Source organism: Ranitomeya variabilis, chromosome 4 (assembly GCF_051348905.1).
Source record: "Ranitomeya variabilis isolate aRanVar5 chromosome 4, aRanVar5.hap1, whole genome shotgun sequence".
NCBI lineage: Eukaryota > Metazoa > Chordata > Amphibia > Anura > Dendrobatidae > Ranitomeya > Ranitomeya variabilis.
This window is the reverse complement of record NC_135235.1, coordinates 536703848-536730936: the sequence shown is the minus strand read 5'-3', so window position 1 is coordinate 536730936 and position 27089 is coordinate 536703848. Positions and strand designations below refer to the sequence as shown.

General features: G+C 41.5%; 1 protein-coding gene across 1 annotated transcript; it reads left to right on the top strand.

The window, feature by feature from the left end:
• Positions 1-8260: 8260 nt before the first annotated feature.
• On the top strand, positions 8261-26443 carry LOC143765618 (keratin, type I cytoskeletal 19-like). The gene is made up of 8 exons (XM_077252462.1): positions 8261-8767; positions 9743-9825; positions 13040-13196; positions 13392-13553; positions 16547-16672; positions 18007-18239; positions 20987-21012; positions 26223-26443. The coding sequence occupies exons 1-8, from the start codon at positions 8273-8275 to the stop codon at positions 26282-26284; spliced, it is 1344 nt and encodes a 447-aa protein (XP_077108577.1). The 5' UTR covers positions 8261-8272; the 3' UTR covers positions 26285-26443.
• The last annotated feature ends 646 nt before the right edge of the window (positions 26444-27089 follow it).

Sequence of the window (27089 nt, the reverse complement as noted above, 5' to 3'; positions counted from 1 at the left end):
CATATAGTATAATGAAGCCCCATAGAGCATAATGCAGCCCCATAGAGTATAATTTAGACCCCATCGAATATAATGCAGCCCCAACAGAGCATAATGCAGCCCCATAGAGTATATTGCAGCCCCATATAATATAATGTAGCCTCATAGAGTATAATGCAGCCCAATAGAGTATATTGCAGCCCCATATAATATAATGTAGCCTCATAGACTATAATGCAGCCCCATAACGTATATTGAGGCCCCATAGAATATGATGCAGCCCCATAGAATATAATGCAGCCCCATAAAGTATATTGCAGACCACTAGAATATATTGCAGCCCCTTAGAGTATAATGCAGCCTCCATATAGTATAATGCAGCCCCATAGTCCTTCATTATTATGGCCACCACATACAATTTAAAAAAAAACTTACTCATTTCTCCCTGTTCCCCCACTGCTCCAGTCTCTGGAGCAGGTCTCTGAAGTTATGTAATTGCGCCTGCTGCATCAGATGCCAGATGCAGAGGGTGAATGATGGGAGAGGGAGAGTCACCTGATGCTCTCTTCTCCATCATTGCCTTCAACTGTATCGGCATCTATGATGCCGATACAGTTGAAAGCATGAAATGAGGGAGGGGGCGAAGCCAGTGCTGGCAACTGGCCCCCTGACTCACGGACGCCATAGCGGCCCCGTGGTGTGTCACAGCATGCCACTGGCTGTGATCCCTTGGGGGGAGAAGTGCACCAAGGAAAATGTCTAGTTTGCCTGCCCCAAATGCCAGCCCTGATTGCAATGTTAGATTATCAGCTGTGATAGGATCTTCTGATGGATGATCCCAACTTATTTGACTAAGATCCAGTTTTAAGAGAAACTCTATTTAAAGATGAATTAAAAATAAAAAAATCGGCAGAATGCATTATGGTCAGCTCATCTGAAATTTATAACAATATTTTTATTCATAACCTAAGGAGCTAGTAATATACTGTATGTAGCTCAGTATGTTAGTAAGGTGGCAAAATCCACATGCGCCTTATCATGAATAGGGTCATTCACAGCCAAACAGTGTTTTCCACTCACACTATGCTGACTATTCTAGCTCTTCAATGTGAAAAGACCTCTCAGAAGGATCTTTCACCATGAGTCAGTGTCTATACTAAACCTGGTCATACTTAATTGTCATTTTATTCTATGTCACAACCTTGCCATAAATATTTAGGATGGTTAATTAGGCTAGAAAAATAAAATCTTATTAGAAATCACATGGATTTATGACTGCAACACGTGTCTTGTAGCTTACCTAGCTTGCCTCTATTTTCTGCCATATGTTAGTCTAATGCTTTTACTTTTCATCCTAAAGATATATTGTGGTGATTATCTGATAAGTAAGAACTGAAATCAGGCTCTTCTTCAAGGGAAATAAATCTTTTAAAGGAACTCATTAGTATGTATTCACTATATAAACTATATGTACCACCTTTTAGTTGTCTTTAAAGGGAACCTGTCTACAGGATTTTGTGTCTCAAACTTATGCTAAGTATGTAAAGGCGCTTTAATGCTGATTAAATCCTCATGTTGCTTGTAGAAATTTGTTTTTATGTTTTAGAGAAACCCAAATGAAATGTTACTGTAATGAGTGGCAAGTGCAGCTGGGTGGTTCAATGCACTTGCAGCTCTTCTGCTCAACTCCTCATTCTCCTCCCACCATCTCGATCCTGTGTCTAAATGACAGGTCACTCTTATTTCAGTGACCTGCTTTTCCTATTTAGTTCTTCTGCCAGTGCCATCAGTGCACTCTGCAAGCCTTGGGGACTCAAAGATATGTGGAGCAGCCTCTCCTCCACCTGCCCCCATGGCCACTAAAGTCACCCATTGCTCAGTTAGCTAGAACGCTCGTCCAGGTGTCAGTGGTGAAATGCCCCCTGTGAGACATTGATTTTTTCAAGGAATGGGTGATGTTGTCTGCAACATACTGATGAAGCACAGGCACATCTTTCTTAGAGAAGTAATGGTGACTGGGTAACTGGTACTGGGTGACCATATCCCCGTTGAGAAAGCTAATAGAAACTCACATCTGGGGCGGCCCCTGGGAATCTTTGGTCTGTGCATGTGCACTATATACAATGGGTGAGTGTCATTGAATATTTTTTAACCATGCATATGCACTTTAATTGTGCTCTCATTTTAATGTATAAATAAATGAGGGGACAGGACAGAGACCTTTCTAATGACCTTTTTACTCTCAGACCTGAGACGGCGACAAGGGGGCATCCTCTACGTCTGGAGGAAAGAAGGTTTAAGCATAATCACAGACGCGGATTCTTTCTTGTAAGAGCAGCAAGACTATGGAACTCACTGCCGTATAATGTTGTAATGAGTGATTCATTACTAAAATTTAAGAAGGGACTGGATGCCTTTCTTGAAAATATAATGTTACAGGTTATATATACTAGTCTCCTTGATAGGGCGTTGATCCAGGGAACCAGTCTGATTGCCTTATGTGGAGTCATGTCATGAAGGAATTTTTTCTCCCCAATGTGGAGCTTACTCTTTGCCACATGTTTTTTTTTTGCCTTTCTCTAGATTAACACGTTAGGGTATGTTAGGTTAGGCTATGGGTTGAACTAGATGGACTTAAAGTCTTCCTTCAACCTTAATAACTATGTTACTATGTTACTCCACTCAGATCCTGATGTTCATGCTTATGCTTACTACTTTGCAGTCAGTGAAACAATGATTAGGTCACATTTTCAGCACAGGCACTTGTCATGACATACTTCTGGCTCTTCACGCGCTGAATGAAGCCCTTTTCATGCAAATATTTGTCTGTCTACGCCATTTTCTATTCCGAATTATCCCTCACCCAGTTTTTTATCCCCAAGGTGCCGATTGTGATTCCCAGTGTTGCCCGGGCATAGTAACTAACTGTGGTTTGTTATAACAAATTATAATGATTATATTGCACATAAAACATTTCACATCATATATTCAACCCTACAGATTTGCAACACAAATTAACTAAATGATCACCCAAGTATTGATAGTATTTTATTTTCAACACATTCAAGAGCCTTTTGATAAACAACATTTTTGGTTTTTCCTTCAGGTGTAAAGATGAACAGATTTTTGGCAGTTCCAACTCTTGAACAGACCACATAAATTTGACCATGAGAAAAGCATGGAGTTTGCAAATCGATCCCTACTACTTTCAAGGACTGTCCCAGAGCCTTGTTAATGGACATTGCAAATGCCAGTCAAACTGGAGACTGGATGCGTTTAAAATCAAAAAGCAAATCAGATGGAATGAGAGGAATTCTTTGAATGAAAATGTCCTCTCCTTTGGCACATCCTGTCAAAATGGTTGCTTCAATTACACATGTAAACAGGTTCTTAATTAAGAGTCTTGTTCCATTACACAGCTTGAGTGGATCTAAATTTCTCAACAGCAGAATACAGTAGGTGCTCCAGGTATTAGAAAGAGTTTATGCGGAGGAAGTCCTTGTGGTTCCAAGGAGTTGTGGAACTCTATTGGATAGAATAATGCTTGATCGGGGTCTGTTACTGTATCCACTGACTTGTAGGTCGTGCACATACCTGGAAGGAGACTTAAAATTTGAAGATTGATCTTGTTGACTCTATCATTTTTCGGAGCTAGAAATATTCACACAGCCAGCCAGACTTGTGAATGTGGCCTTATACACAGCCTCATACTGCAGCAGCACCACATTTCTTCATTTGCCCCTCGCGAACACACTTCACTATTTGCCCCTCACACACACACTCCACTATTTGCCCCTCACGCACACACTCCACTATTTGCCCTTCGCGCACACACTCCACTATTTGCCCCTTGAGCAAATACTTCACTATTTGCACCTTGCACACACACTCCACTATTTGCCCTCGCACACACGCCACTATTTGACCCTCGAGCACACACTGCACTATTTGCCCCTTGCGTACACACTCCACTATTTGCCCCCGAGCAAACACTCCACTATTTGCTCCTCGCGCACACACTCCACTATTTGACCCTCACACACACACTCCACTATTTGACCCTCACACACACACTCCACTATTTGCCCCACACACTACACTATTTTGCCCACACACTCCATTATTTTTCCCTCACTCCACTATTTTCCCCTCACCCCTATCATTTTCCCCTCACTCCTCTCATTTTCCCCTTACTCCTCTCTTTCCCTCACATGTGCACAGCGACTTCCTGTTATGAGCTCAGCTGTCTAATCCATGAGGCTCTTCCCTTTCCCTTGACATAATGTGTCACAGTAGCAATTCCATTCTAGACCTGACAGAGTTAGATGTGGCCTGTGCTTGCCACGCACTGATACTTTGAAGGCGGCGGCTCTGATTGTAGCTCACAGCAGCTTGGACATTCCAGCCGGTGAGTTTTGCAGGGTGGCTTTTCGAGGTGAATGTGTCTCAGCCAGTGTGCGCTAGCAATGTGGGCGGTGTGGATGGGGCTTTGTATGTTGAGTGAGTGTGGCTATGTGGAGTGGGTGGGGCTATGTGGAATGGGAGTGGCTTGATACATAAATGCACATACATACACTTAGCTTTATATATATAGATTTCTTTGTGTATGTACTAAGTGTGTCATATTTTATAAATAAAATCATGTTAATTTTTTCTTACCAAAGAAGTCAGCACTCCATTATTCCAAAATCTTTGCATCTTTTCTAAGTCAGTAGCAGTGCTAGAGTTTGGCTGTCTTCCTACAAGTCTGGCGCTGAGGCAAATTTGTTTCTAGTGCTGAATTAGTAGAAATTCTGGAATGTGATTATAAATGAGAAGTCATATTTAATGGTACTCTTTGCCTTTTTATAATAAGTAGCAATGTAATTAGCAAATAATAAAAAGAAACAATGAAATGGCAAATATGACACCTGACCTGGTGAGACAGCTGTCCATAACTATCCAAAGTCAAAATGTTATTATGAGATCACATTCTATAAGCTACAATTCAAATAAATGAACTAGAACCTGACAGTAAAGAGGTAGTCTTCAGCTATGTCATCCCACACCATGTGCTCAATGTGGTGGAAGTATTGTGTGACAATCTGATGAGGAAAGTATGCTCTTGTAAGGGTGGTGGACTATGCTATCACGTTCCTCCCCCTGAAGACACCAATCATGTTATATGTTGTATTGTAGTGTGAATAATGTCTTGCATCTTCTGTAGATATTGTGTAATTTTAGCAATGTAAACTGTAGGATGTGTAGTGTAAGGAATAGTGTTATAGGGCAGGCAGTATTGGGATGAAGATAGTTGGCTGTAGCATAGGTAATGACAATAGGGTAAGATGGAGTTAATGCTTGGACTAGCCCACAAGGATAGGGTTAGTGTTAAGGAGAGCGACTTATTCCTGTTAGGTATTCAGATAGGGTCTGGAGCATGAAGTGAGCATAGCTGCATGAAAGGGTGTCCCTGAGTTAGAGGAGACTAAAGGTGGGAGATAGTGAGATCCTAAAAAGTGTGACCAGAAGAGACAGAGGGGCCTTCCAGAGAAGAGTCCTTAGAGAGGACGCCGAGTCACAAACATGTGGAATGGAAATACAGAAGGTAATGGGCCTAAATATGACTGAGTACATGGGACTAGGGGGATCCTGAGTGCAAGGGCTCCATGGCACCAGTAGTGGAGGAAAAAGGAAGTGCAACCGAAGAGCGAATAAAGAGACTTGCTCATCAGAAGAATAAGCAGAATTGTTTTCCACACAACAAGTCTTCTTTCTTTTTCTCTGAGTGCTCGCTAGTTTGGAGGGCCTAATTTCTTAATTCGGCCTCACTGATGATCCGGCAATCTAACTTTTGGGTCAAAGAAAAACAGCTACAACCCTGCTATCCCTTGTATACAACCCTTATTAAGATACTGTTGAGTAAACACTTTGAATTGTGGTCTCCCTCATTAAACTGTGAAATATCTGGTCCTGGTGATTCTACGCTACTGGCATGAGCATAAGTCCCTCACAGCCCCAGTCAACATGACCAAGCAGGACCCACGTTTTCATGTAAAGTGCCTCACCTGTGGCTACCATCAAAACCCGGATTAAACTCCTATAGCTAAAAGAATATTCAATTTCATAAAAATGTGTTATTCTTGGGTTCCTATGAATATCAAATAATTTGAGAGATGTTTGAGCTGCTGGGAATCTACGTACAAAAGGTGTAGCTGTGATTTGCTTTTGGATAATCTATAAAGAATATATTTATTTTGGCACTTAGGTCTTGCAGTTATAGGTCTCCATGAAGTATCTTCAGATCTCTCTGTCTATAAAGCATGGATACTAATGGGTCATGAGGCTTATAAAATATAATTGTATACATCAATTTACTATTAGTAAAATATACGTTAATAAAGAGGATATCCTCCATGAAAACCCTCATCTTTTAACCAGGGAAAAACATTTCTGCAAAGAACATCTCTCACATTGGAGGGCCTGGTCTGTCCATACTTAGGGCTTGCAACTTGAAGATGTGCTAAAATGTTGCTACTTTTGGAGTTTTCAAGCCAGTTTCTCCCATCTCTGACAAAGTAGGTAGAGATGGGGCACGGCAGGAATGGGAATCCACAACTCATCTATTTCAGGATGATCAGAGGCATTTTTTACTCCTGGAATCTCACTTTAGTACCTGCCTGGAGTAAGATTTCTGATGTAGCACATAGAGGCACTCACTACTTGTCTGATGCTCCAAATTCATGAACAGGTGTGCACCTGTTCATAAATCAGCACTCTTCCTCATCAAATTCGGCATGAACAAGGCCAGTCTTGTTGAATCAGGCCAATAGTCTTTTGATCTCAATAACCATAGTCTTTTGATTTCAACAATTTTGCAATTCTTAATTTTCCCTGTGGTAGTGCTGCAGGTGAATTGAACAAGTACTACCACTTTGACCTAGTCACCACATGCTAGGGGTATGAAGTTTAGCATCTCACACCTGCTTGGTTGTGTTCCAAAAACCAGCCACACTCAAAGTAGAGCTGTACCTATTCCTTGCATATCTCAAAAAGTGAGTAGCTTACTGCTTTTTACTTTCCAAAAATATTGGTGATACAGCACCCCCTTTTCGTCTTTCCTTTCGAGGATCCAGAAAGAGACAGAATGAGACCAATGGAAAGGCAGTTGGCTTCTAGGGAAAACTCATGTTTTATAGAGACAGCAGACCATCCACATTGGTGACAATTCACTTTGCACCCAATTTCTTAGCTATCCTGTTGTAGTAAGAGCCAACTTGGTCATCTGGTACAAACTGCTGAACAGAGAATGAAATTTTGGAGGCATCTGGTCTACCGAAATTCAAATAAGTGATTGGGATAAGTTAGGGATTCTGAGGACTCCAACATTGTGGTTCATCAAACTGTGCAAGCTTGTTAAAGATGAGTTACAAACATAGGACCACAACTTAGTAAATTAAACAATTAATTTGCTAAGCAGTCGGAGTTACAAACCATTGGGACTTTTTTAAGATTGAAATTTCATCAGATTCAATGACCCTATTGGGCAATACAATAATTTGTGTTTGGAACTGATTTCTGTTGCTTAAAAAGCTGAATGAAGAGAATACAGAGATTCAGCGAGCTGGAGCTGTGCACAGTACCATTATTTTGTTTATGGCTGTCCCTGGTACTGCAGCTCATGGAAGCTGAGTCTGATTATGGTGGATTAGACAGTGCTGGATTTAAAGAAAAGATAAGGTGCTTGCCAAGGAGCCTTGGTCCTTCTCTTTAGCTGATTACCAGAGCGGTAAGGAATCAGACATCATCAGCTATTGATGACTAATTCCAAAAATATTTTTCAAAATTTTATGTAAAACAAGGTCATACTGACTGTTCATACAAAACATGCTTAGTTATTGTAGTACATTTATTACACTTACTAGTGGTTTTCAAATGTAGACGTTTCTTTGTCTAAAGTATATGCATATCATAATTTACATTTATAGTATATCTTAAAATTGTAATTATTTTTTATAGTACATTGTGACTAATGACAAAGACCCCATGACTACCATGGTTTGTAAACAAGTCATACATTTAGGGTGTGTCAAAGTGCACAACACAATGAATAAACAGGATTTCATCAATGACTCTACATTTATATTCCTCCCTGATGGAAGCCTTTTACTGCTTCATAACAATAGCATTCAGTTAACAACATCTTTGATGCTTTATAAAAGCTTCTCCACTTCAAAAATCAACTAGACTTTTTAACTCAAGCTACAGCATAACGTGTGCCTCTATCCACAGTAGCCTTCATTCTAATTCCATCATGACTCAAACTACTAAGCAGGTTAAATCTGAATCACTCCACGGAGGCTGCCAAACATCAGCTCAAAATATACCTGTTCATCAGACAACAACTTTTAGCTCTCACCAAGGGACAAGCCATCAAGTCCGTCATGGACGTCTTTTCAGAGCTCCTAGTGTTCATGGTGGATCAGGAGGAAAAGGCATTAGCATCTCCAATAACTTCACTCAAGGGTGGAACTCTAGAATTGCGTCTTTATATGCCCGTGGAAATCTGTCCGTCAACAATGGGGCTCACAATGTATTAAGGTATGACGGACTTTTCTGCTTCAACGAGAAGGAAACCATGCAGCAACTAAACAATCGGTTGGCTTCATATTTGGAAAAAGTAAGTTCCTTGGAGAAAGAAAACAGTCAACTGGAGAGGAAAATTCGACAATGGTATGAGAAGAACCAGCCTGACGGTTTGCCTGACTTCAGCAATTACTTGAAAACCATTCAGGAGCTCCAAAAACAGGTGATTTGATCAATTACACTCTCTTATTCTTTATTTCTTGTTGATTAAATAGTGCCACCGTATCTGCTGTAAGGGATTCCCATCAGTCTTTGTCTTAAATAGAGTTGATTTTATTTTATAATTTTCCCACCAGAGAAATATAGAAATTAGGAACAACTTCATTAAAACCAAAACCCATTCACCTATAAGTGTGAAGGAAAAACAAGATCATAGGAAACTTATTGTATACACAGGGAGAATGTATAATCTACATGCCCTTGGTTGGATTTGAACCTAGGAACCTTCTGCACCTCCTTGGGTGTCTTCAGATTATGCCATGTTTAGGTAGAATTTGCTAAAATTTTATTCTACAGATAATATCCCATTTGTTGTGTTACCTTACAATGGAAATACTGTATCTACTGCAAAGAGGGGAAAGGATATCAACTCAAGCACATGAGTGCTTAAGGTATTTAGGTGAATAGATAAATCTTAGTGTTGTTAATAAAGAATGTTTTCTTTCTTCTGGGGGAGAGCTATTTCGCACAATGTTTCTCATAGAGCACTGAATATAAGATTCTATACACTAGCTGGATCTTCTAAATTTAAACTGTTGCGTATGGGTAATACATTCATTCAGTTTTTAGCTTTTTTTACATAAATATATAATAATATTATATGTATTCAGGTAGGATGCAGGAACAGTTAGAGGCATCTGAAAACTCTTGAAGTTTTCTAGAGGTGAGTGGTTTGCTCATGCTTTATCATAACCTCCTCACATTGTTATTGTCCTATAGTGTGTCTGAACAAATTTCCATGAATTTATTCTGGTAGATCCTGTAGCGTTTTGATTTATATGTGAGATGAAAAACTGGATCATGGAGTTCTTGTAAAGCACTTAAACTACATAAGTTATTAAAATCAACGTATCGTTCTTTTAAGGTAACATAACATGTAAATATCGAATTCCTTAACCTGATGTACATTATTTTATAGATTCCTGCATTCCATTCAGAAAATGCCAAAATTTTCCTGGACATGGACAATGCAAAACTAGCTGCAGATGACTTTAGGAACAAGTAAGATTAAAAAAAAAAAAATTGAATTTATATTCAGATGCTAAGAATTTTGTCCTTAAAGGGAGCCTGTAATGATGAACATGGTATCCAGTCTGTGGGTAACATTTCACAGAATTAGAGGAGCAGAGCTGAGTAGACTTATGCAGTAGATATACTGAAAAAAATATAAACTGCATCTAGTTCACTCTCTGAGTTTGAACCAGTTACAGAAGAAGAAGTAAGCAGGCTCCTTGCATCTTCTCGCCCGACCACTTGCACCAGTGACCCCATTCCGTCACATCTCCTCCAGTCCCTTTCCCCGGCTGTCACCTCTCACCTAACAAAAATATTCAACCTTTCCCTCACTTCCGGTATTTTTCCCTCCTCATTTAAGCATGCCATCATACATCCATTACTTAAAAAACCCTCCCTCGACCAAAATTGTGCCGCTAATTATAGACCTGTCTCTAATCTTCCCTTCATCTCTAAACTCCTCGAACGCCTGGTCCACTCCCGTCTTACCCGCTATCTCTCAGATAACTCTCTTCTCGACCCTCTTCAATCTGGCTTCCGCTCTTTACACTCTACTGAAACTGCCCTCACTAAAGTCTCTAATGACCTATTAACAGCTAAATCTAATGGTCACTACTCCATGCTAATTCTCTTGGATCTCTCTGCAGCATTCGACACTGTGGATCATCAGCTCCTCCTCACTATGCTCCGCTCGATCGGCCTCAAGGACACCGTTCTCTCTTGGTTCTCCTCCTATCTCTCTGACCGATCCTTCACTGTATGTTTTGCTGGTTCCTCCTCCTCTCACCTTCCCCTTACTGTTGGGGTTCCTCAAGGATCAGTCCTAGGCCCCCTCCTCTTCTCTTTGTATACTGCCCCTATTGGACAAACAATCAGTAGATTTGGTTTCCAGTACCATCTCTATGCTGACGACACCCAATTATACACCTCTTCTCCTGTTATCACGCCGACCTTTTTAGAAAACACCAGTGATTGTCTTACCGCTGTCTCTAACATCATGTCCTCCCTCTATCTGAAACTGAACCTGTCAAAAACTGAACTCCTCGTGTTCTCTCCCTCTACTAACCTACCTTTGCCTGACATTGCCATCTCCGTGTGTGGTTCCACCATTTTTCCAAAGCAACATGCTCGCTGCCTTGGGGTCATCCTTGATTCCGAGCTTTCATTCACCCCCACATCCGATCACTGGCTCGCTCTTCTTATCTGCATCTCAAAAACATTTCTAGAATTCACCCTTTTCTTACTTTCGACTCTGCAAAAACTCTTACTGTCTCACTTATTCATTCTCGTCTGGACTATTGTAACTCTCTACTAATTGGCCTCCCTCTTACCAAACTCTCCCCGCTCCAATCTGTCCTGAATGCTGCTGCCAGAATCATATTCCTCACCAACCGTTACACCGATGCCTCTACCTTGTGCCAGTCATTACACTGGTTACCCATCCACTCCAGAATCCAGTACAAAACTATTACCCTCATCCACAAAGCACTCCATGGCTCAGCACCACCCTACATCTCCTCTCTGGTCTCAGTCTACCACCCTACCCGTGCCCTCCGCTCCACTAATGACCTCAGGTTAGCATCCTCAATAATCAGAACCTCCCACTCTTGTCTCCAAGACTTTACACGTGCTGCGCCGATTCTTTGGAATGCATTATCTAGGTTAATACGATTAATCCCCACAGTTTTAAGCGTGCCCTAAAAACTCATTTGTTCAGACTGGCCTACCGCCTCAATGCATTAACCTAACCATCCCTGTGTGGCCCATTCAAAATAAATAAATAAATAAATAATAAAAACAAACAAACAAAAAAAAACATAATCAGGTTCCTCGCATCATGTTCTCATACACTTTATGCAGTTAATAGCACTCTGTGTCTGTACTGCTACATACTTAGGCAGTTAACTGGTTCATGCAGCTTTACATGAACACCCGAGCCTTAAACTATGGCTGGTCCAAATAATTAAAGCAATTGTTACCATCCACCTCTCGTGTCCCCCCTTTTCCTCATAGTTTGTAAGCTTGCGAGCAGGGCCCTCATTCCTACTGGTATCTGTTTTGAACTGTGATTTCTGTTATGCTGTAATGTCTATTGTCTGTACAAGTCCCCTCTATAGTTTGTAATGCGCTGCGGAATATGTTGGCGCGATATAAATAAAAATTATTATTATTATTATAAACACAACACTTTTGCTTTTGCTCCCATTTTTCATGAGCTGGACTCAAAGACCTAAGACTTTTCTACGTACAAAAGGCCTTTTTCTCTCAAATATTGTTCACAATTTTGCCTAAATCTGTGTTAGTGAGCTCTTCTCCTTTACCAACATAATCCATACACCTCACAGGGGTGGCATATCAAGATGCTGAGTTAGCAGCGTTATCATTGCACAGGGTGGCCACAGTAAATTTGTGAACAATATTTGAGAGAAAAAGGCTCCTTGTGTACATAGAAAAAGTCTTAGATCGTTGTGCTCAGCTCATGAAAAATGGAAGCAAAAACAAAAGTGTTGCGTTTATATTTTTGTTTAGTATAGTTTAGCGCAGAAAATGCTAAGTATAGCTTTTTGAAATGAATGAGGAATATGGTGGTTCAAAGTCTACGGAGGTGAATGCGGTTTATTTGTCAACGTGTTTCAAGGTTTCCAAACCTCTTCATCAGGACGAAACCCCAATGGTTTCATCCTGAAGAAGAGGTCTGAAAAGCTTTAAACATGTTGACAAATAAACTGTATTCATGCTTCACTTCCATGTGTTATCGCATTTCTGGAACTTTGGGTAGCGGGACTTTGAGCCAAGGTAATCCTCATTCATTACATTATATCTCCTTGGTGGTCCTGCTGAAGCCTTTTACATGCTTCTATAGGTACTGTTACTGTCATAACCCTATCAGGTGAGCGTACCTATAATATCTTATACCACTTGTCTCTCAGTTAAGAAAGTATTTGAGCTTTTTGTCTCCCCAGCTTTACTATTTTTAAGTATATGTTAGCTTTTTATATCCTCATTTTTTTAATGCAAGTTGATCCTGGGCTCAGATACCCAGAAGGTGGTCTTACTCAATGATTAAAAGCTACCTATGTATGCACAAGGATTAAGACTGCCCACTGGACTCCTATGTACTCGTAAGTGGCAGTTTTTCTTCCTTTAACAATTCATTATATTGATATTAATTGATATACCATGTATTTTTTCCATGCTTTAGGCTTGAGTTGGAAATGAGTCTGAAAAAACACATTGAGTCCGATGTCAAAGGTCTCCGAAAAGTTTTAGATAGACTTAGCATGGAGACATGTGACCTAGAGATGTCTGTTCAAAACCTTGAGGATGAACTTCAAGAACTGAAGAAGAACCATGAGGAGGTAAATTATAGTGTGGAGTAAGAGGTAAAGTTGAGTTTGACATGGAAATTACTTTTGAATTCTCATGTCTAAGAGGACTGTCGGACATCTTTTGGTATAATCTTTGAGGAAAATTAGATGATTTGGTTGCAGTTTCATAGCAGATTTCAATTATTTTCCTCAAAACAGTCGATTATTACTTTTTTTTTCTTATAGGAAGTAAACTGTCTACGTACACAGCTGGGTGCCAGGGTCAGCGTTGAAGTGAATGCTGCTCCATCTGTGGATCTGAACAGTGTGTTGTCAGAAATCCGACAACAATATGAAAAACTGCTGGAAAGAAATCTAAAAGAAGTTGAAGAGATCTTCCTTGCAAGGGTAAAAAAGTGTCAGGCCCCTGAAGCCCATTTGGCATAGTATATGGATAAAGTTTAACTGCTTGTAGTATATATGTAATTCAATCCTGTCTATAAGAGAAGAAATGTGAGTATAAACTGCCGTGTCTAGAAAAATGTGATCTGAGCACACACATGATTTCTGGGGTGGACATGGGTAGCACAACACAAGGTCTGTTTTTGATTTAACTTATGGCAATCTATGCCTTACAAATTATAGCAAAGATACAGCTCCCAGCTTGGACTGACAGCCTCTTTAAAGGCCCATCTGCCTCATAGGAAGACTCCTGTGTTATAAATGCAACACTAAAAATGTTCGTACAGGTTTTGCATGACATTATAAGTGCCGAGCTTGAAGGAGGAAGAATAAATAAACTGCGAACACATAAATATAAAAAACTACACAAACATATAAATACCCTGTAGGTCAAGTCCTTGGCAAAAATGACTTTCTCATTATCTACCAAGCCACAGAACTATGTATACATCTCCACCACTAGCCGCTAAAACCTCCGACCAGCTACATTGGTGCACAACGGATCTCATTTCCATGGCCATCGGATCATCAAACCTCATTTCCCAGGGTCTGCCCCTTAAAGGAGATAATTATATATCAGTTAATCATCAAAACTGATAAGTGCCAATAGATATGAAATGGAGCAGTCACGGGGTTACCACGACAGTGTGGAGCCAGAATACCACAGCATCTGATTGCTCCTACTCCGGCGCTGAGAAGAAGCACTTCTCCTTCATTTTAAATGTGTTAATTTCTTCTGTCAGAACAGGGGTTAATTGGCCATGTTGGAAATCCCTGTGCTCACAGCTGAGCTCGGTTAGCCACTTCTTTCCCCTTTATAATCTGGGCTCTGTTACAAATCCTTGTCAGAGCAAGCATTTGCTGAATGGCTAATGGAGGGAGAGGAGTTGATATGAGGAGAGTGTGGCTGATTGGAGACGTTTGGTGTATCCGGACCTGTGTGTTGGTGACTTGGTGTGGCTGTCCTCTAGGAACATTAAGCTAAGGTTCCGTTTTGGAAACTGGATCCCAGGTTTATTGGTCCTTATAAGATCATAGCCATTGTCAATCTCGTAGAATTTTGCCTTGCTTTACCACCTACCTTTAGGATCCATAATGTATTCCATTGATCTCTCCTCAAAAAATATGTTGCATCTTCAGTAGTATCACCTCTACCACCATCTCCTGTCATTGTCGATGGAAATTTGGAGTTTCAGATTGCAAAGATCTTGGATTCTCGTGTTGTTTGCACGTCGCTTCAGTATCTGGCACATTGGAGGGGGTACAATCCTGAGAAGAGGATGTGGGTACCAGCATCTGATGCTCATGAAGCCACACCAATCCGAACTTTTCACGTGATACACCCCGATAGGTCTGGTCCTGAGGTTACGGAGGTCCCACATAGAAGAGGGGGTACTGTCATGGGGTTACCGAGACAGTGTGGAGCCAGAAAACTACAGCGTCTGATTGCTCCTAGTCCGGCGCTGAGAAGAAGCACTTCTCTGGCAGAACAGGGGTTAATTGGACATGGTGGAAATCCCTGTGCTCACAGCTGAGCTCGGTTAGCCAATTTTTCCCCTTTTATAATCTGGGCTCTGTTACTAATCCTTGTTAGAGTTAGCATTTGCTGCATGGCTAAAGGAGGGAGAGGAGTTCTTATGAGAAGGAGAGTTGGAGGAGTTATCTGTGACTGTTGTTTGATTGGTATGTGTGGCAACTCCTTATCCTTCTCTATTTTGGTTTATTCCCCTACCTCCACACCTTGGTGCATGTCACTGTCATATGTGAGTGAATATTTTGTATGCCTGGAGTTTTCTGTTAACTCTTGTTTGTGTTGCCTTGTTTGTCGGGTTGGTGTACTATGGCACACAGTAGCACCCCTCTTCCCTGGGTGGGGGAAGAGAACAGACGGAGGGATAACTCAGGAGATAAGGTAAGGGTGGAGGCCCCGGCATGTTCACCTTTAGAAGTATCCCGTGGAGTTCAGCGAGTTAGGGTACCCCCTATTGTTAGGGATAGTGAAGAAGCCCCTGGTCCCGAGTTACCAGACAGCTGTGTTGTGACAGGAGCCGCTTCTTGTTACCAATGACAAGCCACAGTGTACAACACTTAACAGCTCTATCATTAAATGCCTAAAACTACTAATAACTCCTATATACCCTAAATTATCCCCCAGACCTAAAAAACATTTTACGCTACGATGACAGTAAGGGCGGGTGGGACATCAATAGTCCTGACTGTAAAATGGTGTCTTAGCTGGGGAAAATCGTCTATATGAACCCTCTATTAGCCACACCCACGAACCTTATCTTACCGACCACCCTGTTTGTCTTTTCCAACTCAAAATCTAAGCCTTCTAAATCCGCATTCCAAAACAAAATTAACCCCTTTCTGCTCTATCCTGTCATGAGTGCGCTGTGCTTATCCTGCGTAAGCTCTAAGCAGCCATTAAAGAGTATCTGTTAGCAGGTTTTCGCTATGTAACCTGATATCAGCATGAGGTGATGACAGAGAGCCTGATTCCAGTGATGTGCCATTTAGTTTACTGGGTGCAGCAGTTTTCTCTTTTGTAGATCTAACAGAGTTGAGATGTTGAGCCCTGTATAACCCCATTCCCACTACTGATTGGCAGTTTATATATGCATTGCATAGTGGCAAAAAACTACAAATCAGTAATGGGGGAGGGGTTAGACTAGAATGCAGGAGGCTAGTTGTCCTGTAGTGATAATCTCCTGCTGATAAAACACTGATTGTATTGAAACAGCAAAACACAGCCCAGTAAAGACACTTTCCCTACATCACGGTGCTAACAGATTACATAGCAAAAATCTGCTGACAGATTCCATTTATGGAATCGAAGCTTGGAATTTCGCCCCTGGCCCTGACCTCTCACTACTCATACAACATACATAGCTCTTGTTTTCCTTATGTCCATCTTGTCTTTATTATTATTATTGCAGACTGAAGAACTGAATCGAGAGATGATTTCTGGGGCAGAGCAGCTGCAGACAGTTTCTGGTGACCTAATTGAGTTAAAGCGTAATGTTCAAACTTTAGAAATCGAACTGCAAAGTCAACTCAGCATGGTATGACCTTAATTATCAAGTCTTATAAGCTTATTGAAAACTTGACGACCATCTATTATAACCGTGTCCCTTGTACACTGTAACATTGGAAATACAATTTCTTTTTCTTTACACACTGGATATTAAAGGGGTTGTTCACTACTCAATGTTCTCCCGAGTAAAATAATAACCTACCCTTACCTCCAGTGCCAATGCCATTCGAGCAGGATCGGCACGGGCTCTCCCGGGGCTCGCATGACATCATACTTGCTCCCGATCATCACTGGCTTCACTGTTCAATCCTTCAGAAAAATCAGACATCCATAGGAAGTCGGAGCTGCAGTTGCTGTCTTGCTTCTTCCGGATTTCAATTATGTCTAATGGATGGGGTAATGAAACCAGTGCTGATTTGGCCGCAGGGATTGCGTGACATCATAATGTCACGTGAGGCCTGGGAGAGCGAGTACCATCACTGCCGGAAAGGTGACGGTACCTGAGATAAGTATAGGTGTTATTATTTTCATCAGGAGAAGTAAAGGGATTTAGAAAAAGTTGACCGAGTAGTGGATAATCTTTACCATAGATTATGTATCAAATGTGTGATCAGGGGCTGACATTGGCTGAAGAGAGCCCTTGGGTAAGAGGTGTATGTGGTTTCCATTAAAGCGCCACTCAATAATTCTAGAGCAAACTTTCCATTAAAATGCTGGACTCCTAAACACTGGACACATGCCACATATGTCTCATTCCCATGTTGGACACATGTCACGCGTGCCACTTAAGCATAAAACACATGCCATCCACATAACCTTCTCACACATAGAATATCTTCTGCACACTGTAGTAGAATGAGAAAGAATTAATTGGATTCCACGCCCTGATCACCGTCCCTGCTGCACACGACCCCCTCACAAACTGGACACATGCCTTACAAGGGACGCTCACAATACACACAAGCCATTTTTTTTACATTTCATTGGCCTAGTACTGACTCTTGGTAAAATCCTTCATTCAAAAGAAATATCTTCCATAGTCAGAAATTCTACTCTCGTATACTAGTAAGACACTGGTGGCCGTTTTCTGGCAGAGAGGGCCACATTTCCCATCTGGGCCCTTGTGCACCATCTACATGCCGGATGTATCTACTCAATTACACTCGTTTTGCCGATATCCTGGAAGTTAGCCCCTTGATCTCCAGATTTGACATCATGTGCATCCCTATGATTGACATACTGATGCTGAAATCGTTGAATGTGTTAACTGTCATCATTTTCTGTGTAGTTTCAAAAGACAAAAACCTTGACAAGATTGTTAGTGATTGCCAGTAGTCTAAAAACTTCACTTTTCTTTCTCAGAAATCGGCTCTTGATGAATCCCTTAGCGAGATTGAATCCAGTTACGGCTCCCAACTGTCCCAGTTACAATGCCTGATCAACCATGTGGAGCTTGAATTGGGACAGATACGGTCTGAATTGGAACAGCAAAATATTGCATACAAACAGCTTATGGACCAGAAGAACCACCTGGAAATGGAGATTGCCACATACAAACGTCTTATAGAAGGTCATGACTTGCAGCATATGAAAAGGTGAAGGCTGAAAAAATTCTTACTATAAGTTTTTTTTTCATTTATGTTTGGAGTTAAAGGGGTTGTCCACTCCCATATATCCCCTTCTTAACAGCTCCTCTATCAATCCTAAAAAACCCTGCATACTTACCTCCTGGACCAGTACAATTGCAGTGCGTTTGTCTTTGGAGGTCACATGGCATTATTATGTCACCTAACTACTTTAGCCAATCAGCGGCCATTGATCGAATTCTATTCTGTCAGAGCAGACTTCCTGCAATCGGAGGAAGGGTGCCGGCCTGGGAAGTCTGTATGCATTTTTTTACATTTTAAATTAGACGATAGAACTGCTAAGAAAGGGTTTTCCAGTGGTGGACAAATCATTTAAAGGGGTTGTCAGTGAGTCGCCCACCAGGGCAATGGGGATACTCGGTACCGGGTCCGGTCACACTTAAAGGGGATGTCACGGTGACTGCGACCCGGGCCGTGGCCCTGGGCACTCAAAAGGGAAAAGTCTTTTAAGGGGTTTGTATTAAAGTTTGTCTTCATGATGCCACCTGTGGTTCTCGGTCAGAGGGGACCGACGCTGCTTAAAGGGGTCCTCTGGGGTGGTGTTACTGCAGCATAGATGGTGACGCTTCCCACAGGTGAAGCAGGGTCCCCAGGGCTCCCGGTGTGCTGGGCAGAGATGGTGTATGCCGGCAAATAAATGGAGGACACAGAGTTGTAATTTCTTTACTTATGGTAGCAGTCCACAGTCCAGGGTACCAGGCACAGGTGGTGATATGGTTCGGCTAGCCTGGAGGCAAAGATAGATCCCTCTCCCAGGTGAGGTCCGTAAGCCTTCCTACTCGTGCTCGTATGCGAGGTCCCTGCTGCCTGTAGCTTGCTGGCAAATTCCTCTCTCTCCTATCCAGGGACAGTTACTTGTATGATGAGCAGTATGAGCCTTTTTATAAGGTCTCTATCATGACCCGGGCTCTTAGTGTACTGCTGCACCTTCAGGTGTGGGTGCGGGCAAATTATATAAAGTCTTATGCCTTCTGGTTCTGCTATGCGACCTGGAGTACAGCACAGCCTTGGGCTCCCGGTGCCCGGTTCCAGCGCTTCGGCTCTGAGGTTGCCCGGTCACAGTTCCCCTCTGAGCCCCTTTCCTTCTCCTGTTGCTTCTTTCCTCTGATGCTTCACTACATTCAATCCCTCTGGATATCTTCCTTTAATAGAGCTGCAGCTCAGTCCTGGCTGCACGGCCCCACTGTTTGCTCTCCGTCCTCACTCCTCCACTGTCTCTCCAGACTAAACTCTTCTCTAGACTGAACTAACTCCTCCTCCAGACCAGAACACTTAAAGCTAGAGAAGCTCCCCTGAGTCCGGGTTCAGCGCTCCCCCTTCTGGCCTGGATTCAGAATGTGTTGTATGTGGGTGCATTACCTGGTAAAGGGGATCCTCCTTGCCTCCAAGAATAATATCGCCCTCCAAGAAAGGAAGGCAACATCACTGTAACAACCGGTTACCTGGAGTGTTACATCAGCATATTAACTTTTAAGAAAAAAGCAGGGAACCTCAGATTCACTAAAACTGGATGACTGCATTCTAATATTAAAGAAGGGAGCACTGTGTGAAGGGAGTGTGTGCCTCTAAGGAATTTGGCTCATTTTACAACTGCTCTGCAGCTCTGCAAGGTATGCTCTGGCTTAATTTACATCACTTTTGTGGCATAAATTATGAAACTTGGCCATTCCCTGTCTCAGTTCCGCTAACTTTTCCAAAAAAATTGTAGAATTTCCAATTGTGCAAAAATTTTGCAACATAAATCACTTGATAAATTGAGGTTTAAAAGTAGTCTGCAGCCCCAAAAAGCCTTTTCGACCAATTAAAGAGTGATTTAGAGGACTGTTATTAAAATCTTACTAGCACTCTGCCTGTTAAAGCTCATGCAGACGACCACAATTCCAGTCCAAGTGTGATCCGTCAGAACATAGGATCCTTCTCACTCCATTGTTATTCGATGAGGCAGTGTACATGTTTGATTTTTGCCATGGACCGACATGCACTTTTTACCTTCGATAATCGGATGACACTCGCCCATTCATGTCTATGGGTCCATGGAAAACATCATACATACTTGGTTGACATTGGAGTGCGATCCGATTTTTATGGACAAATTGAATGGAAAAGTTAGAGAATTTTTGTTTTTTAATTCTCCACATTTGAAAAAACGGATCACGCTGTGATCAAACTTTGATCAGAGTGTGATTAGCATAATCAGACGTTTTTTTTCGGATGGAGAACATACAGTCATCTGGGCCTGTCCTTACTGGTACAGTGCTTGTGGAAATAACTTTTAATCAGTATACAAATGAGGGGTCAGTACAGTCACCATCAGTACGCTTGTGCACACATGCGAGGCAGGGTTCTCTCTAGGAGTGAGCTCTGTCCATCACAAGCTAGGCTAGTCCAAAGGACGCCAATTGAGAAGGCGTTACAGTGCACCCAGCTCATGTTCATGCCATGGGCACACCGAAGGCCCCTTATTTACATATGGATTAAAAGTTATTTTTGTAGGCACTGTGCCAGTAATGAGCACAATGCTAGTATGCGTTTTATAGGGGTCAATCTTTACAATACATAATGTACTGTATAATTGCGACTCTATGTTTCTTGTGTTCCCGTCTATGACATGCCAAATGCATGCAAGGTCACATAGTAAAATGTTTTACATATTGTGTATTAATGTGACTAATATATGATGTTTTCTCTCTCGACAGCGTTCCTATTCACCAATCTGATAATGGTAAGAAACTTTCTCTAAATTATAATACTAGGTTCCCCTCCCGGGGTAACAATGTCCGATGTGATAGAGATACATAATACCTTATGTATGTATCGACTATGCTCTGTATAACTTTACTTGCTATTTTCAGTATAAATTTCACATTTTCTACTTACTCTGCTCTATGCAGCTTATTTAAAAAGGGATTTAACTGAACCAAGAACCTGTGAAACTATTTATATTGTGTGATGAACACTAAGACATCAAATTGTATATATGGACCATTTACCCTTTAAAGAGAACTTGTCAGGTGAAAAAATGCTATAACCTTCAGATATGGGGTTTATCTGCAGGTTATTATTGTTCTGAACCTGCCTTGCACTGGCACTTGGACCCCCACTGCCGGGAGGAAATTAACTTTATTCCTTCCTGTTCAGTAATGGGGGCGGCTCCGGCACATGCTCAGTCATCGCTTTGTGTATAGAGAGCTGTGGCTCTAACTGTGCCCCTCACACTGACTGACAAACTGCCCTAATAATGAGCAGCCATCAGCCAGTGCCGGGGGTATGGTTAGAGCCGCCGTGCACTATACACAGAGCAGTGAGAGAACCAGCGGCGGCGCTGCCCCGTGACTGGATGTGGAATGCTACTGAGAGGAATAAAGTTAATTCCCTCCCAGCTGCGGAGGTCTACATGCAGATTCAGAATTCTATTAAACTGCAGATTAACCTTATATCTGCAGGTTAATAGAATCTATTCATGTGACAGGTTCACTTTAAGATGACCTTGTTTAGAGTGATCCCTTCCCACTTTTTTAATTGTTTTTATTAAATATGGATGTTAAAATTTATCTCATTGTATTATGGTAGTGGGTATGGCTGTTTTTGTAGGATGTCCGCTAGCTGGAACCGCATGGACCAGGGATCATGCCGCCTAATGCCCCCCCTCCCATTAACATGGGCATAACCCTACTCAGACAATACAGGACGATGGTAAAACAGTGTCACAATGCTTTAGTGAACCACAAAACAGGCAGATAACACGTAGAAAAAAACTCAAAAGTAGTGTTGAGCGATACCTTCCGATATTTGAAAGTATCGGTATCGGATTGGATCGGCTGATATCCAAAAAATATCGGATATCGCCGATACCGATACCCGATACCAATACAAGTCAATGGGACACAAATATCGGAAGTGATCCTGGATGGTTCCCAGGGTCTGAAGGAGAGGAAACTCTCATTCAGGCCCTGGGATCCATATTCATGTAAAAAATAAAGAATAAAAATAAAAAATATGGATATACTCACCCTCGGACGGCCCCTGGCTGTCACCGCTGCAAGAGTCTGCCTGCGTTCCTAAGAATGCAGAGTGAAGGACCTTCGATGACGTCGCGGCTTGTGATTGGTCGCGTGACCGCTCATGTGACCGCTCACACGACCAATCACAAGCCGCGACGTCATCGCAGGTCCTACACTCACTGCATTCTTAGGAACGGAGGCTGCCGGTTGCACGGCTGAGGTCCGGGTCCGTCAGAGGGGTGAGTATATCCATATATTTTTTTTTTTATTCTTTATTTTTTTCATGAATATGGATCCCAGGGCCTGAAGGAGAGTCTCCTCTCCTCCAGACCCTGGGAACCATACACACTGCACATGCCTGGGAACTTATAGGAACTTCCGATTCCGATTTCCGATATCAGAAAAATATCGGAACTCGGTATCGGAATTCCGATACAGCGAATATCGGCCGATACCTGATATTTGCAGTATCGGAATGCTCAACACTACTCAAAAGAAAAAATGTATAGGGGTTCCAAATCATCCATCACCCCCATGGCCGAAAGAAGAATGCAGTGTGCGGCGTACACTACATTCTTCTTTCGGCCATGGAGGTGATGGAAGCCCCCTCATCTTCTTTCCCCTGATGAACCCTCTATCTACTTTGAGAGGGCGAAATGCGTCGGGACGTGCCTAACTGTTGGCGGATAAGTATCATGGCTTTACTATTTTCAGTGCCAGTGAATATGACATTAGCATGGCGAACTATTATTGTTTGCATATTATTTAGCTACTTTGTGTGACCGGCTGATACCTCTGGGTTGAGGTGTAGCGTTACCTCTGGGCTGCTAATATTTTGTTGCCATTGTTTGAAACTGACACTCTTGAAGGACTGCCTGGTCTCTGGAACCAATATATTTATGCCCACTTATCGAACCTATATACAGTATGGGAGAAAGTGATTTTTATGGTATGACCACTATATATAAAATCAGATTGTGCCTATTGGTGTGAACTAATACTTACTGAGTAGTATATATTTGTGCACACTATTATGAGAGCTATTATACTGTATGCATTGTGTGCACAAAGGAATTTTGAACACAGAAAATTCTGAATATATACTGTGTTGGCTTTTGAATTATGCTATTTTGATGTACCCGTGTGTCATGAATCCCAATGGCTAGGGATAGCACAGGACAAGCAAGGTACAAATATATAACGGACGAGCTCTAGGGTGATGGAACCTGGGCTGACCGCTGCCCTACGCCTGACAAACGCAACTAGAGATAGCCAGGGAGCGTGCCTACGTTGGTTCTAGACGCCACGCACCAGCCTAAGAGCTAACTAGTACTGCAGAGAAAATAAAGACCTCACTTGCCTCCAGAGGAACGAACCCCAAAAGGTATAGTTGCCCCCCACATGTATTGATGGTGAAATGAGAGGAAGGCACACACAGAGATGATATATATAGGTTTAGCAAATTGAGGCCCGCTGTAAACTAGAAAGCAGAACGATACAAAAGGGGTCTGAGCGGTCAGCAAAAAACCCTAATCAAAAAAACCATCCTGAGATTACAAGAACCCATGTGCCAACTCATGGCACATGGGGAGAACCTCAGTCCACTAGAGCTACCAGCTAGCATAGAGACATAATAAGCAAGCTGGACAAAAAACCAAACAACTGAAAATCAGCACTTAGCTTATCCTGAAAGATCTGGGAGCAGGTAGGCAGGAACAAAACAGAGCACATCTGAATACATTGATAGCCGGCAAGGAAATGACAGAAAGGCCAGGTAAAATAGGAAACACCCAGCCTCTGATGGACAGGTGGAAACCAAAGGCCGCAACCCACCAAAGTCACCCAGTACCAGCAGTAACCACCAGAGGGAGCCCACAAACAGAATCCACAACACCCGTGCACATATAAATCTTTTTATTAGACTCTGATAATGACTCAATATGAGACCCTGATTGGAGCCCATCTGTAAAATGGCTCAGTACTGTGAGGTGAGGATTTAAACTAACACCTCTAAGTGGGCACTGACCCTACCATTTAGTGACAGCACACCCAGTATCTTGGGTACTACGAGATAAGTTCTTGATACACTCTGAGACAACATTTGTCTCCCCACTAGGGGTATTTTTTCGGTTATTTGTGTGTGTGTGTTTTTCTGTGTGTCCCTTTCTTTTGGTATGTTAGGGTGATATAGGGACTCTAGGGATACCTACGTTGAGCGGGGGCGCCATATCGTCAACAACTAGGGTGCCAACCTCCGCAACCAGGTAGGGAATCATCTAGGACCTACCAGGGCGAAAATAGTCTCCCTTCCCTCCCTAATAAAAATAACTCTTAGTCATTTGACGTTTTGTAGATATATGTGAGTCCTTTGATTGTCACTAACGTTGACATTTTAAAATATATTAAAAAAAGGTATATTTTAAGGGTTTCTTTTGGTTTGTGGTGTTTAAGATAACACATACAGTCCCAGCAAAATACCCCAAGATGGTGCACATTACAGAGTCTCACCCTTCCACTGACTTTCCGGGATAATGGCAGATGTTACGTCAGAGCTCCCAGGGTCGGATACCCCACCTGTGGTACACACACAAATAGGAAGTAACGGCAAGTGTAGGAAGATGCCAATTTATTAAGTCCATATGAAGTACAAGTCCTGTTGACATGAGAGTCACAACCTGGCTTATCCGAACATCTCCATGGAGCCAGGCGTACAGCGTGTCCAAAACCTGGCTCCAAATATATGCATGGTTCAAAAATGGTCAATGGAGCAGATCTGTATCCTTCCAAACGGAGCCAAACCCCTAGGTTGCTTCCTATAGAATGATAGATCCTTGTCTCTCGTGATGGTGCCATGATGAATTGGCTGCAGTCCTATCTCTCTTCCATTGGGTGTTTCGCAGAATGTCCGGCTGTGTCACTCTCTGTCTCTCTGTCTCTTAGTCTCTCTGTCTCTTAGACTCTTTATACAGAGGCATGTAACCTATTTTTAGATTTACCCAGTGTCCTTCAGTCCACCCTCACAGATAAGGAGAAGAATGGTGACAACCAAGTTGCCTTTGTTTGATTATGTAATCTATTTGAATAGATTTTCCTTCTCTGTTTTAAAAATCATCGAAATTATCTGGGCTAGACAATGTATAATTAGCATATCAGTAGACCTCACTATTCATCAAGGCTAAAAGCACACCATGTTATATCAAATATCAGTTTACAAGTCAATATTCCAGGCTTACACAAACAAAACGAGATTTTCTTGACCTACCAGAAATCAACACTTAAATACAAAAGCCAGCATACAGATAAAAAGTCAATTCTTTTTGGTTTGCTAAACATGGTTGTCTGAGTAATTAAGATATAATCTGGTTCCTTAACAATGTATAATTGTCATTGACAACCACACCAAATTTTGTTTTCTTTTGGAAGCTTTGTGGCTTTGGCCATCTTTGTAGGCTCTATATGAATACATTTTTGTTTAGTGAATGAGAGTTTATTTAAACTCCTGGAAACCTAAAAAAAAGTGTTACTTCTGGAGATCTTATCTCATCTCCATTGAACGTCATCTTGTATGGGCTGTTAGTAAATGGGACTTGTTGGAAATATTTATCATTAGAATATGATAATGTTGTATTATCTGTGTTAACGGATTTGCTTTGGTCGCTCTTAAGTCATCAATTACATTGAGATGTCTCACAAGGGTTGTTGGTTGTTGGGGCATATTTTTTGTATACAAACCTCATTTGAGTCAAGAAATATGAGGACTGACATGAAGATTATCATATATTTTTAATACCAGTTACTTCAAAATATCACACAAGGGCCAACTTTGGACCCTGTTTGGGAAACATTAGAAATTAAAGATACTTTTGTAGGCCATAGGGTTAATCTTCTGTCTGTAATTCTCTAACTTGTTAACTCTTCATTTTTGTTTCAGAGCAACATAGCAATTTTAAAGGTCATCAAGCAATCACACAAGTTCAGCAAACCAAGTGTTAATTCTGACCATCTCAGCAACTTCAACTTTCTCCCCTCTCACAAATATCCTGAGAGATCACATTCTAATGCTTACCTAAGACTTACTGACTATGGCTACTAGTCAGATTCCATCTGTATTGCAAATCATTTAAAAATTTAGACGAAATGTGACTGGTTGACATGGTGAATATTACTGTATGTCTACACAAACCGGTTGTGTGTGTGTGTATATATATATATATATATATATATATATATATATATATATATATATATATATATATATATATATTGTTGAAGCCTATTCTTCTGCTGATAAAAAAAAAATATAGCTGATAAAAATAATAATGTAAAGCACAAAAAAAATCTGTATTTTTAATAATGTCATAAAATAAATTCTTGCAATAGTGATGATTTCTCAAATGGTGCTTGATAAATATTTACTGGAGACCCCACAACATTCCGGTCTTCTTAAATTACATAATTCCTCTACCTGCTGCTCATTCTGTAATGTGACATCACATTTTCCACGTCACATTCACTATTGAGAAACTGTGACCTTGATTAAAGCATAGGGGAGAAGTGATATGGAGCAATAGCTATACACAAAGGTTGGGTCATGGGAGGACTTTTTGACGATGCGTGTGATTGAAGTATGTTTGAAGCATGAGGGGAAGACACCAGTTGTTAGTGACAGGTTGAAGAGGTGGGTTAGGGTTGAGGTGAATACTGTGGTAAGGTTTGGAATGAGAGGTGCCTGTATTGGGTCAAGTTCACAGGTGGTGAGATGTGATTTGGCTAGTAAAGAGGAAAGTTGATCTTCCAT

Bases quoted from the DNA above. Each gene is read 5' to 3' on its own strand.
- LOC143765618 (XM_077252462.1), top strand. From the start codon at position 8,273: ATGACTCAAACTACTAAGCAGGTTAAATCTGAATCACTCCACGGAGGC. The intron at 13,554-16,546 runs GTAAAAAAGTGT...TTATTATTGCAG, and splicing joins AAGAGATCTTCCTTGCAAGG to ACTGAAGAACTGAATCGAGA. The intron at 21,013-26,222 runs GTAAGAAACTTT...TTTTTGTTTCAG, and splicing joins TATTCACCAATCTGATAATG to AGCAACATAGCAATTTTAAA.